This window comes from Oryctolagus cuniculus, chromosome Y (genome assembly GCF_051225735.1).
Source record: "Oryctolagus cuniculus isolate XC-2025 breed Fujian yellow rabbit chromosome Y, ASM5122573v1, whole genome shotgun sequence".
Classification (NCBI taxonomy): domain Eukaryota; kingdom Metazoa; phylum Chordata; class Mammalia; order Lagomorpha; family Leporidae; genus Oryctolagus; species Oryctolagus cuniculus.
Genome location: NC_142889.1, coordinates 6,498,393 through 6,511,074, shown reverse-complemented (window position 1 = coordinate 6,511,074; position 12,682 = coordinate 6,498,393). Strand labels below are relative to the sequence as shown.

The 12,682-nt window shown below is 38.1% G+C and overlaps 1 protein-coding gene across 1 annotated transcript in view; it reads right to left on the bottom strand.

Annotated features, from left to right (window-relative positions):
• The window catches only part of LOC149119169 (RNA-binding motif protein, X chromosome-like), a 30,747-nt gene continuing 18,065 nt past the window's right edge, over positions 1-12,682 (bottom strand). Inside the window, exons 3-7 of the mRNA XM_089325291.1 lie at positions 7,250-7,402; positions 2,674-2,788; positions 1,158-1,277; positions 994-1,076; positions 1-564 (exon numbers count right to left, since the gene is read on the bottom strand). Coding sequence (XP_089181417.1) covers positions 260-564; positions 994-1,076; positions 1,158-1,277; positions 2,674-2,788; positions 7,250-7,402 — 776 coding nt within the window. The 3' untranslated portion in view covers positions 1-259. The remainder of the gene's footprint in view (positions 565-993; positions 1,077-1,157; positions 1,278-2,673; positions 2,789-7,249; positions 7,403-12,682) is intronic.

Below are 12,682 nucleotides of genomic sequence, written 5' to 3'. Positions count from 1 at the left end.
ACTTTTATTCTAAGAACTTTTAACAGTACAAACACTCTCAAGAAGAAACGTTTATTTCTCAACAGCGACACTGACATTACTTTAAACAAATCTATCTATATATTGTAAAAGGGAAAAGTCACAGAAGAGAAGTTAATATATGCCCCCTCCTCCAAAACCAAGGTATTTCTTTTAATAGCTAGTACTTACAACACAAGAAAAGTAGCATTTAAATTTTCTGTCTGCAAAGGAAGTTTGGCAAACAAGTGTAATTTTTGTTTTAGTACCTTCTTCGTCCTCCTCTTTCAGACTGGCCTCTCCCCTGACTGCCTCTAGAAGCCCCACAACTTGAACTACCATATGATCCATGAGGAACATAGTACACCCTGTCCAGAGAAGGTGGGAACCCTCGTTCCCGTCTGCTACCACGTGCACGACCAGTTGGATACATGTCACTTCGACTGCTTGAGTAACTGTCCCGATTTCCACCATATCCATCTCGTGTACTGTTACAATCTTCGTAACGATTGTTTCCACTGTAAGTCAGTGGAGGCCCTCGTGCAGATAGTACGCCACGGGAATTCCCTGCAGTTCAATGATCAGAAAGCAAAACTTCAACACTTTTTGGGTATCATTACACCATGATACTGGTTATTAAACAGTTGAGAAAACATTGCTTTTATCTGCCTCTAATGACATCAATTAAGCTGAAGTAGGCAGGGGTCTTAAGTTGAAAGTAACAAATATTTACTTCCTCTGAAAACAGAGTGAATTTTAATGTTTCATGCAGATCCTATACATAACATTGTCACACTCATTATTTTAAAATGTAAAGATTAAACTTCCCAATGGGAGGAAAGATTAACTTTCATTAATAGCAAACTGTTTGGCTCAATATTCTCAATCTAGTCAAGAGACCATAATAGACAATTTACATTTTGTGAGTAAAATTATATTCACCATGTGGCTGGTTTAGCTGAATCTATACTACACAAATCAAAATTGGACACTTACCATAATTGTCAAATGCATCTCTATAAAAGCCTCTACTTGGATGCTCAGAATAATCTCTATTGCGACCATAGCCACCACGGTCACTAGATTTAGGAAAGATTTAATTAATTTAAAAATTACCAATTTCAGTAACATAATTGATAAGCACAGAATTTTCAAGGTACCTATATCCTCTAGAGAAATGTTCATCCCGAGGACTAGAATGGCCATAATCATGGTACACAACGTCTCTAGTTGGAGGACCATAATCCTTGCCTTCTTGGGAACCTGGATAATCTCTGTAACTTAAAAGCAGTGGGTTTTAAAATATTAATTTCTAAAGTACAAAACACAAAAACACTATCTCTTAAACACACACAAAAAATCAGCGAAGTTATTGAACAGTATTCCTTCAAATACTACATACAAATGGGCTAAAAGTACATGACACAACTCCGTAATTCATTAGGAAAATGAAAATGATGACCAAATAAAGACATGTTTCCTATCTACTACAAAGTCTATACTAAAAAAAAAAAATTTGAAAAAGGGGCCAGCTCTGCGGCACAGTGAGTTGTTCCTCTGCCAGTGGCACCGGCATCCCATATAGGTGCCAGTTCTAGTCCCTGCTGCCCCTCTTCCAATCCAGCTCTCTGACATGGCCTGGGATAGCAGTAGAGGATGGTCCAAGTCCTTGGGCCCCTGCACCTGCACAGGAGACCGGCAGGAAACACCTGGCTCCTGGCTTCGGATCAGCCCAGCTCTGGCCACTGCAGCCATCTGGGGAGTGAACCAACAGAAGGAAGACCTTTCTCTTTCTATCTCTCCCTCTCACTGTCTGTAATGCTATCTTTCAAATAAATAAATAAAATCTTTTTAAAAATGGAAAAAAGAGAGGATATAAACACACTGGGATCCTAGAGTATTGGTAATATAAAATAAACTGGTGCAACTGCTATGTTGTAATTTAATGACTCATCAAAAAATTAAACCTAATTATTACTTCCCTCAATAATTGCAGTTATTTATGTATATATCCAAAGTAACTGGAAACAGATACTCAAATATGATTTGAATGATCCTAGGAATATTATGTTAGAAAAGAACTTAAATAGGGTGAGGCTGTGGCACAGAAGGTAAGACCACCGCCTGCAGTGCTGGCATCCCATATGTTAGCACTGCTTTGAGTCCTGGCTGCTCCACTTCTGATCCAGCTCTCTGCTATAGCCTGGCAAAGCAGTAGAAGATGATCCACTTTCTTGGGCCCCTGCATCCAAGAGGGAGACTCAGAATAAGCTTTTGTTCCTGGCTGTGGACCAGCTCAGCTCCGGCTGTTCCAGACATTTGGGGATTGAAACAGTGAATGAGAGATCTCTGTTTCTACTTGTCTGTAACTCTTTCAAATAAATAAAAGAAATAAAATAACATAAGTACCAAATACATGCTATAATGTCAGCGAATCTTAAAAACATGCTAAGGAAAAGGAGACACAAAAGATCACATGAACTATCCTCTATAGATCATACAGATAAAATAAACATGCTATTTGTCAGGGGTTGAGAGGGGGGGGAACTTTGGGATGTAATGTTTAATTGGTAAAGATTTTCTCTGGTGTAAGGCAATATTTTGAGGTCTAAATGGAAGTGGCTCTTACATAATACCAAACTGTTAATTTTAAAATTAAAAACTGATTTCCTTTACCTATCTTTTGCAGCATAACCACCACCTCTTGGTGACACATAGTAATCTCTCCGGGAAGACACTGGCTTTCTACGCGGTAGATCTCCATAATTCTCTCTCCCGCGTGATTCAGGACCTTTAGTTTCAACATCATAACATTAAGTACCTCAAAGAACATTTTTTCCTCTTTACAGAAGTCAAAAATTATTCCAAGACTCCATCAATGCTTTTCTGTTTACCGCTTAAACGTTATTCACATTTTTTTCTTGTTATGTTCCCTCTCTACACAGAAAGTTTAAAATAATGTTACCTTATGTAGACAAAACCTCAAAAATAAGATTACTTACACATTTTCCTTCATTGAATGTCTCCTTCTGTTCCTTTTGCACTTGACTATCCTTCCCTTGCATGTGTCATCATTTCAGTTATCTATCCCTTCTCATCACATCAAATTATTCTTAAAAACTTGTCTTCACTCTTACTGCTTATAATTGTTCATCATACTGGTCCATTATTCCTGTTCTTTTTACTATTCAAATTTCAAACACAAAATTAAACCAAGTAATTACAATTTAGTGTAAAGACTAGTTGAAACAAATCTGTCACTATCCTTTCAACCTGTTTTCTTTTTTTAAAAAGCCTCAGTATACTCCAGTCTTCTTGCTGTTTAACTCATTTGTTTTTACATACCAGCATTGGCAACTTAGTGCAACAAAACCTTTTTGTAAATACAGATGCTTCTCATAATTTAGTTCTAAGTCAAAATCCTCCTTAAGTTAAATATGAATTTAATATATTATATCTCCTGAACATCGCAGCCAGTTACTAACACAACATACTTCTACAGAAATATAAGATCACAGGGGTTACTGGGAACTGCAGCTTACTTTCACTACCCCGTATCAGAGGAGAGTAAAAGATCACCTATCACCAGCCAGGAAAATAGCAAAATTCAAAATTTGAAGTACATAGTTCTTTCACATTATGGTAGAGTGGAAAAATCTGAATTCAGGCTACTGTAAACTTTGGAACTATTTCTTATTTTGTTTTACATAACTGCCTCATTTTCAAAAATTTCACTTTTTTCTGTAGCCACCTCAGTTTTTAAAGGACCTAAGTTATCCTTAACATACTTCTTTCTTTTTTCTTTAGAGTCTTTCAAAATAAAGTTCTGTTATCAATTAATCCTCTTTCCCATTCATTCTCCTAACAAGACTTTGTTATATTTTATGTTTTATACTATATATTCTCTTTGCCTTTGCATATTTTTAAAAGATTTATTTGTCATTTGAAAGAGTTACACAGAGAGAAAAGGAGAGTCAGAGAGAGAGAGAGAGAGAGAGAGAGAGAGAGAGAGAGAGAAAGGTCTTCCATCTGCTGGTTCATTTCCCAACTGGCTGCAATGGCCAAAGCCGCGCTGATGCGAAGCCAGGAGCCGGGAGCTTCTTCCAGGTCTCCCATGTGGGTGCAGGGGCCCAAGGACTTGGGCCATCCTCTACTGCTTTCCCAGGCCATAGCAGAGAGCTGGATTGGAAGTGGAGCAGGCCGGGTCTCGAACCAGCACCACATGAGATGCCAGCACTGCCGGCAGCGGCTTTACCCGCTACGCTACAGTGCCAGCCCCTGCCTTTGCATATTTCTAATGTCTCCCCCTGCCCTGCCCTACCCTGAATGGCTAAAAGTATGTAACTCAGGAAAATTTCTCATAGTTGTATGTATCTTAATATGCCTTCAGGACCAATGATTCTCATAAACAAGCAGCAAATGAAACACCAATTTTAGTGCTTAAAAACTTCTTTAGAAAAGACTTTCTGGGGGCCAACATTGTCTCACAGCACATTTATCTACCACCTGCAAAGTCTGGTTCCCATGTCAGAAAACCAGCTCAATTCCTGGCTACTCTGTTTTTTAATCAGTTTCTTGCTAACGTATCTAGAGAGAAAGCAGAGGATGGCCCGTATTTAGCACCTTGTCACCTATTGTGAGAGATCAGGATGGAGTTTCCTGTTCCTGAATTCTTTCTGGCCCAGCCCTTACTGTTGCAGCCCTTTGGGAAATGAACCACCAGATGGTAATTTGCTACTCTGCCTTTCCAATAAATTATATTAAAATCCAGGGCCGGTGCTATAGATCAGTATGTTAATCCTCCGCCTGCAGTGCTGGCAAGCCATATGGACACCAGTTCTAGTCCCGGCTGCTTCTCTCCCAATCTAGTTCTCTGCTATGGCCTGGGAAAGCAGGAGAAGATGGCCCAATTCCTTTGGGCCCTGCACCTGCATGGGAGAAGACCTGGAAGAAGCTCCTGCTCCTGGCTTCGGATCAGTGCAGCTCCGGCCATTTCAGCCATTTGGGGAGCGAACCAACGGAAGGAAGACCTTTCTCTCTGTCTTTCCCTCTCACTGCCTGTAACTCTACCTCTCCAATAAGTAAATAAAATCTTTAAAAAACATTTTTGCATCTTCATTTATTCCTTTACATATGAAATATATTTTAAATGCTTGTTTTTAAATTAAAAATAAACAATTTTGAAGCAAAAGAACAAACTCTCATCCCCCTCTCCAAATGCCCCACAAAAGCCACAGAGGAAGTTGAAAGAGAGATCTGAATCCAGGTTCCCTACTGTTTGGCAGGAACTCCATTACTTATCAGTCAGCACTACCTTCTGCAGTCTGCATTAACAGGAGGGTGGGACCTGAACTGAAAAATGAACTTAAGTAGTACAATGTGGGACACTATCTTCATTTGCATCTTAACTGTTAGGGTAAATAAGAGCTCCCTACTAATGAATATTAATGACAAAAATGTAAACATTCAAACTATTTACTTCATAGAGTTCATTTTTTATTTTTTATTTCTTAGCTAAGAAAGCCATCTTGCTATTCAATCCATCTTACATACACAAACTCTGCTACCTTTTAACTGAAAAATTATTACAAGCTAAATTTTTTTATTTCCTAAATTATTACCAAGTGGCTAGTTTTATTTTACTGCTAATGAACTAGCTTACCCTTGCATATTAGTAATGTAATGGAATATTCATTTGGGGAAAACTGTACCTTTTAAAGCAAGCAATTTTCTCAAATCTTGTCTTGTGTTAATTCTTATTCCTCAATTCCTAGAGATCAGCGTTTCATGTTTTAAGCACTCACTGGCTAATCCTCTAATGGAAATAGGTTTGCTCCGTATGTATTCTGAAGATGCAGATATCTGTATTCACTGATAACTGTATTCAAGGTAAACTGGATAATGGCAGCATCAAGAACCCACTGTACCAAAGTTTAAAAACAGAACTAGAGATTATACTTCTCTCTTTACATGAAGTAAGATATTATGTTGTTAAGCCTCTTTACTAATAAATGTTCTTACTTCTGCTTTGTAATCCAGGACCTTATTTTAAATCTCCTCCTAAACGTTATCTGTTTTATTTGTTCTCACACCTTTTTTGTGTGCTTTCCTGCTTTTAGTTCACTTCAAATCTCTTCATTAGTCCACCAGTGACAATTACATTAAAGTTCAATCTTTCCGGCTGGCGCCGCGGCTCACTAGGCTAATCCTCCACCTTGCGGCGCCGGCACACCGGGTTCTAGTCCCGGTCGGGGCGCCGGATTCTGTCCCGGTAGCCCCTCTTCCAGACCAGCTCTCTGCTGTGGCCAGGAGTGCAGTGGAGGATGGCCCAAGTGCTTGGGCCCTTCACCCCATGGGAGACCAGGATAAGTACCTGGCTCCTGCCATCGGATCAGCGCGGTGCGCCGGCCGCAGCGCGCAAGCCGCGGCGGCCATTGGAGTGTGAACCAACGGCAAAGGAAGACCTTTCTCTCTGTCTCTCTCTCTCACTGTCCACTCTGCCTGTCCAAAAAAAAAAAAAAAAAAAAGTTCAATCTTTCCTGCACTATTAGATCTTCCATACATTTCACAACTATGCAAGTGACATGAACTGACTCCTTCCTTAACTATTATGTAAATGTTACATAAAATGTCTTCTATTGATTTCTCTGTATTTCCTTGCCATAAGAAATAAATTATCGTTCATGTTTTTCTGTGTTTATTACTAGCCTCACAATCAAAAAGGATGCCTTGAACAGAAATAGTTCTGTGATCTTAGCACTAACAATGTTATGATTGCCAAGTTTCAGTTATTTTATAATTACTTTAAGAACATAAAACCAGCTGTTAAAATATACAACCCAAAGTTAAACATGTGAGACAATTCTCACAGGACATAATTTTCAAGAGAATCTTGAGGAAAAGCAGCCTTACAATCAAAGAATGTTGGAGGGGACTTTTAATAAAATGTAATAGATTCTGTAATGAATTAATGAAGGAATGGTTTTACTACTATGGTCATTAATTACCTATTACATCTATTATGGGTAACTGAATTTATCTCTTCATCCTGAATTTCCAAATTCCAAATTGCAATTCCAATTCCAAATTCCAAATAATAAGATGCAGAAATACATAGGCAAGTAGATAGGCAGATTTACTATTTCTATGTTGCTTCTTAGGTTTAAACATTAATCCAATTTAACTCATTTTCATTCATAAGAAAACAACTTTAGTTCTAAGGAAAGAAAACTTGTTGTTGCATAATATTTACCTCGTCCTCTCACTGCACTATTGCTTCTTGCTGGAACAGAAGGAGCAGATCTTTTAGGAGGAGGACCTCCACTTCTTGAAGATGGACCTCTTTTAACTGCAAAGGGTCCCCTAGAAGAACTCATGTTGACATTATAAGTGTAGCCTCCATCATCTGCATTTAAGCAAAAAAATCTTTTTTATTAAGCAATATCAACATTCTAATGGCCAAATTTGTTGCTTAAAAATGCCTACTAAATAGTATCATAGTCTTGAGAAGTATTCAACTGTCAAAATTTAGTATTTATAGGATAAATTCTGCTTATGGTGGATTAGCTTGAAAATTCTAGAAAAAAAAGTTCAAGTAGCATTTTATACTGGTGTGGAAAAGATTGGGAGAGAATAAGAGAGTGAAAGAAGAGGGCAAAGTCTTACAAACAAAATCCAGTTAAAGTGAAGGTTTTTTGGTATATTAGGAAGAAAATAATTGATCTTTTGCCTGGTATAAAGGAAGTGTTTTCAAAATAGATCAGCATATAAACCAAAACATCCAAACAGAAACCCAGGTCATTCACAAAATCAAAAGATGATGTGTCAGAAAAAAATGCGGCTTTTACACTAATATAACATTATACAATTCTTACAGTTAATTTATGAAACACTCCTACAATCAATCAATTTGGACTTTGCTAAGTTTTAAAGAAATGAACATTAAAATGTAAAAACTTTATCTAACTGGAATCACTCTTAAATATATTCTAATTCCCTGCTATTATCAAATAAATAAATGTATAGTCTCCTGTAAGGTGGTAAAGTTGATTTTCAAGATCAATTTACTTAGAGAAAAAAAAAATCCCAAACTATGGAACTGAAATTTCACATGAAACATCTTCAGTCTTTCATACATCTGATTATAAATATTGGTAGGGTTTTTTTTTTTGGTTTATAATGAATATATTCCTTTTGAGTGTAAAACAACATTTTTTAAATGTAAGGTATACAAACCATGCATTTCATACACACAAATATAGGAACATAATGACTGTTTGCAAACCTAACTGCTCTCACACCCATACTCCTGCTCTTCTTCCTCCTCCTTCTCCTAGTCCCATTCTTATTTTTTGCTAAGATCTATTTTCAATTAACTTTATTCACATAAGATTAACAAATAGTATGAAAAAAACTGTTCCTTAACAGTGAAGACAAGAGCTATTGAAAGTCATTGCAACTGAGAGTGTCAATTTCACCTCTATATATTACTTTCAGGTATTCTATTTGTTACCACAGATCAGGAAAAACATAAGGTACTTATCTTTTTGGGACTGGCTTATTTTACTAAGTATAATGGTTTCCAGTTCTATCCATTTTGTTGCAAACAACAGGATTTCATTTTTATTTTTCCACTGTGTAGTATCCTACAGTGTACATATAGCATTAATTCTTTTTCCAGTCTTCAGCTGACAGACATCTGGCTTGATGCCATATCTTAGCTACTGTGAACTGACCTGCATTGAACATTCTCCAAACTGTCTTCCACTGTGGCTGTACAGTTTTATATTCCCAGCAGTAGTGGATTAGGGCAACTTTTTTCCCCCCACATCCTTAATCAACATTTGTTATTTGTTGATTTTTGAATGAAAGCCTTTGTAACGGGTGAGTTGAAGCACCATTGTGGTTTTGATTTGCATTTTGCTAATGGCCACTGATCCTGAGCACTTTTTCTTCTGTGTGTTGGCTATTTGGATTTCTTCTTCTTTCAAGATTTATTTATTTGAAAGGCAGAGTTACAGAGAAGCACAGGCATAGAGACACAGAGATCTCCCAGCTGCTGGTTCACCCCCTAAATGGCCCCAATATCCAGAGCTTTGGCAATCCAAAGTCAGGATCCAGGTGATTCCACTGGGTCTCCTAAGGCGGCCCAAGGATTTGGACCAACCATCTTCTACTGCTATCCCAGGCCATAGCAGAGAGCTGGATCAGAAGTGGGTCTTGAACCGGCACCCATATAGGATTCCAGCACTGCAGGATGCTTCTTTACCTGTTAACACACAGTGCTGGCCCCTGGATTTTCCCTATTGAGAAGTGTACATTCAAGTTCTTTGCCCATTTCTTAACTAGACTGTTTTACTGTTGTACAGTTTATTGATTTCTCTATATATTCTGGATATTAATCCTTTATCAGCTGCATAGTTTGTAAATATCTTCTCCCATTCTGTCAGTTGCCTCTTCACTTTGCTGGATGTTTCTTTTGCAGTGCAGAAGCTTCTCAATTTGAGCAATTCCATTTATCAATTTGTCTTTGTATTTCTGTGCTTCTGGGGTCATTCCCAAGAAAACTTCACCCATCCCAGGGTCTTTCAGGGTTTCCCCAAGGTTATCTAATAATTTCACAGTACTATGTCATAGATTTAGGTCTTTGAACCATTTTGAGTGTATTTTTGTGTAAGGTGGAAGGTAGGGGTCTTACTTCATACTTCAGCATGTGGAGATCCAGTTTTTCCAACATCAATTGTGTGAGACATTGTTCTCACTCCAGGGATAGATTTTAGCTCCTCTGTCAAAGATAAGTTGGTTGTAGATGTGTGAATTGATTTCTGGAGTTTCTATTCTATTCAATTATCTTATTCATCTGTTTTTATGCCTGTACTAGGCTGTTGTGATTATAAATGCTCTTTATTATGTTTTGAAATCTGGGAATGTGATGCCTCCAGCTTTGTTTTTTGAGATTTCTTGTGTTTCCAAATGAATTCAGCATCGTATTTTTTCTGTATCTGAAAAGAATGCCCTTGTTATCTTGACTGGGATTATGAGAGTCCTAAATCCACACAGGTCCAAGATATCTCCCATACTCTTTCCTGGCATCAAGAAAATAAAAACATTGGTGGCACACTCCTAGAGAGCTTCACCATTCTCATAATCTGTCCTAGCTACAAATCAGGCCTGAGAGACTTTCTGAGCTTCACCATTCCCGCAACTGCTCCCAGTTACAAGTCAGAGATCCTGTGCTTCCAGGTCCCTATTACTGCCACAGCTATAAATGAGGCAGCCCTGATGACTCCTTGTGTCAGGAACACCATCTCATGGTATCTAGTATCCTCTCCAGATGCTCCAGCCCGAATCCCACCTTGTTTTGTTTGGCCACTTCAACTCTCCTCCCACCTAACTCTGAACTCCCTTGACACAAGTTCCCTATAAAACTCCAGCTCTACACATGCACTCTGAGCTCCTCTCCCTCTGATGCTGCTCCTGGAAGTTCTTTGCCCTAATGGAACTTATTGAGGCTCAGCGTGGTCTTGGTTGTCGTTCTTGGTCATGGCTGAAAACACTAACAGGGACACACTGAATCTGTAAATGGCTTTTGGTAGTATGGATATTTTAATGATGTTCATTCTTCCAATCCATGAACATGGTAGTTTCCATTTTTTGTGTCTTTTTCTATTTATTTCTTTAATATTTTGTATTTTTCATTGTAGATATCTTTGATGTCCTTGTTTAAACTTATTCCAAGGTGTTTAATTTATTGTGAATCCATTGTGAATGGTTTTGATCTGAGAAGTTCTTTCTCAGCCATGGCATTATCTGTGTACACAAAGGCTATTTCATTGTATGTCCTGCTACTTTACCAAATAGTTTTTTGCCTTTCAATAGTCTCTTAGTGCAGTCTTTTGAATTCCTTATTTATTGAATCATGTCTGTAAATAAGGATAATTTGACTTCCTCATTCCCAATTTGTATCTCTTTCATGTATTTTTCCTTCCTAAAAGTTCTGGCTAAAACTTCTAGGCCTATATTGAACAGCAACAGAGAGAGTGGGTGCCCTTGTCTGGTTCCAGATCTCAGTGTTGCTTCCAACTTTTCCCCATTCAATAAAATCGCTGGCCCAGGGTTTGTCATAAATTGCCTTGCTTGTGTTGAGGAGTGTTCCCTCTATAAACAACTTGCTTAAGGTGCTTTCTCGACATCTACTGAGATTTTTTTTTTTGTTCTAAGTTTGTTAATGTGTTGTATCATGTTGATTGATTTGTGAATGTGGAACCATCCATGCATTCTGGGGATAAATCCCACTTGGTCTGTGTGAATGGTATTTATGATGTGTTGCTGGATTCAACTGGCTATTATTTTGTTGAGGATTTTTGCATATGTGTTCATCAGGGAAACTGGTATGTAGTTCTCTTTATCTTCTGCAGGTACTGGAATTAAAATGATGTAGGCTGAATGTTTGGGAAGATTCGCTCCCTTTCAATTGTTTTGTATAGCTTGAAAAGAATTCTAGTTAGTTCCACTTTAAATGTTTGGTGGAATTCAGCAGTGAAGCCAACCTATTCTGAGCTTTTCTTTGTTGGGAGGGTATTTATTATTGATTGGATTTTTGTCTTGGTTACTGGTCTGTTTAGGTTTTGTGTATCTTCATGAATCAATTTTGTTAGGTTGTGCATGTCCAGGAATCTATCCATTTCTTCTAGTGGCAAGGCCAAGGCACTTTCAGCTAGCTGACAAGGTCACAGCAGAAGGTCTGTCTCAGCAAGGCATGAGAACAACAGCTAAGGTCCTCTTGGTGGTTTTAGGTTTGTTGGGAATTGCACTCTGTATAAGAAGCTAGAACTTCCTGGTGGTCCTGCTAATGATAGCTGTATTTCTAATGTTAGGGAAGAGCGCTTGGTCTCGTAATCCCCAAAATGTCCATTGCTTTGTAAAATTTTAATCAAGAAGAATGTTGGTATAGGAGAAGGGGTTGATGCTTTATGCAAAGTTGAGTTGTTTGTGGAAAAGAATTAAAAGGCAATAGGCTCCTGGTGTATACTTCCCACTAAAATAAAGGTAAATGTTATTAAAGCTTTAATTCAATACGTGCTACAAATACCAGTATGGTTAGGATGTCAAAACTGAGGAATAGATCTAAGTGAACCTTTAGAAAAGCACAATAAATAAAGAGTTACGGAAAGAACTGCAAAAGAAGGGATACATTTTAAAAAGGGCCTGCTTTGAACACTAGTACTTCAGTAAAGATTAGATTAGGAAGGTAATATTCTAGCTGTGTAGCCAATTTCTGCATAACTTGACAGCACTCGAGGCCTTGGCTCATATGCGCAGCCCATTATCTTGCATCTGTCTGATAGTAACCCATGCTCTGAATATGCCCTTGAAAATCAAAGAAATTGTTACTACATGAGAATGGGTAACAGACTTGTTACTGTAAGGAAAATCATTATGTGACTTATGATATAAAAATAAAGCCTGGTGCTCAAGCGCCAGAGCCATGCCATCAGCCTTGCTGTCCATTTGTCTCTCATTTCTTCCTGTGCTGACCCTATCACACCTTTGGGAACCCCTGGACTGGCTGGTGCAGGACTCCAACTTTCTAGGTTTCCCAATTTGTTGGCATGAAGCTCTTTGTAGTGATTCCTGATTAATGTTTTTTATTTCTGTGGTAATCTGTTATATTTCCTTTTTCTTT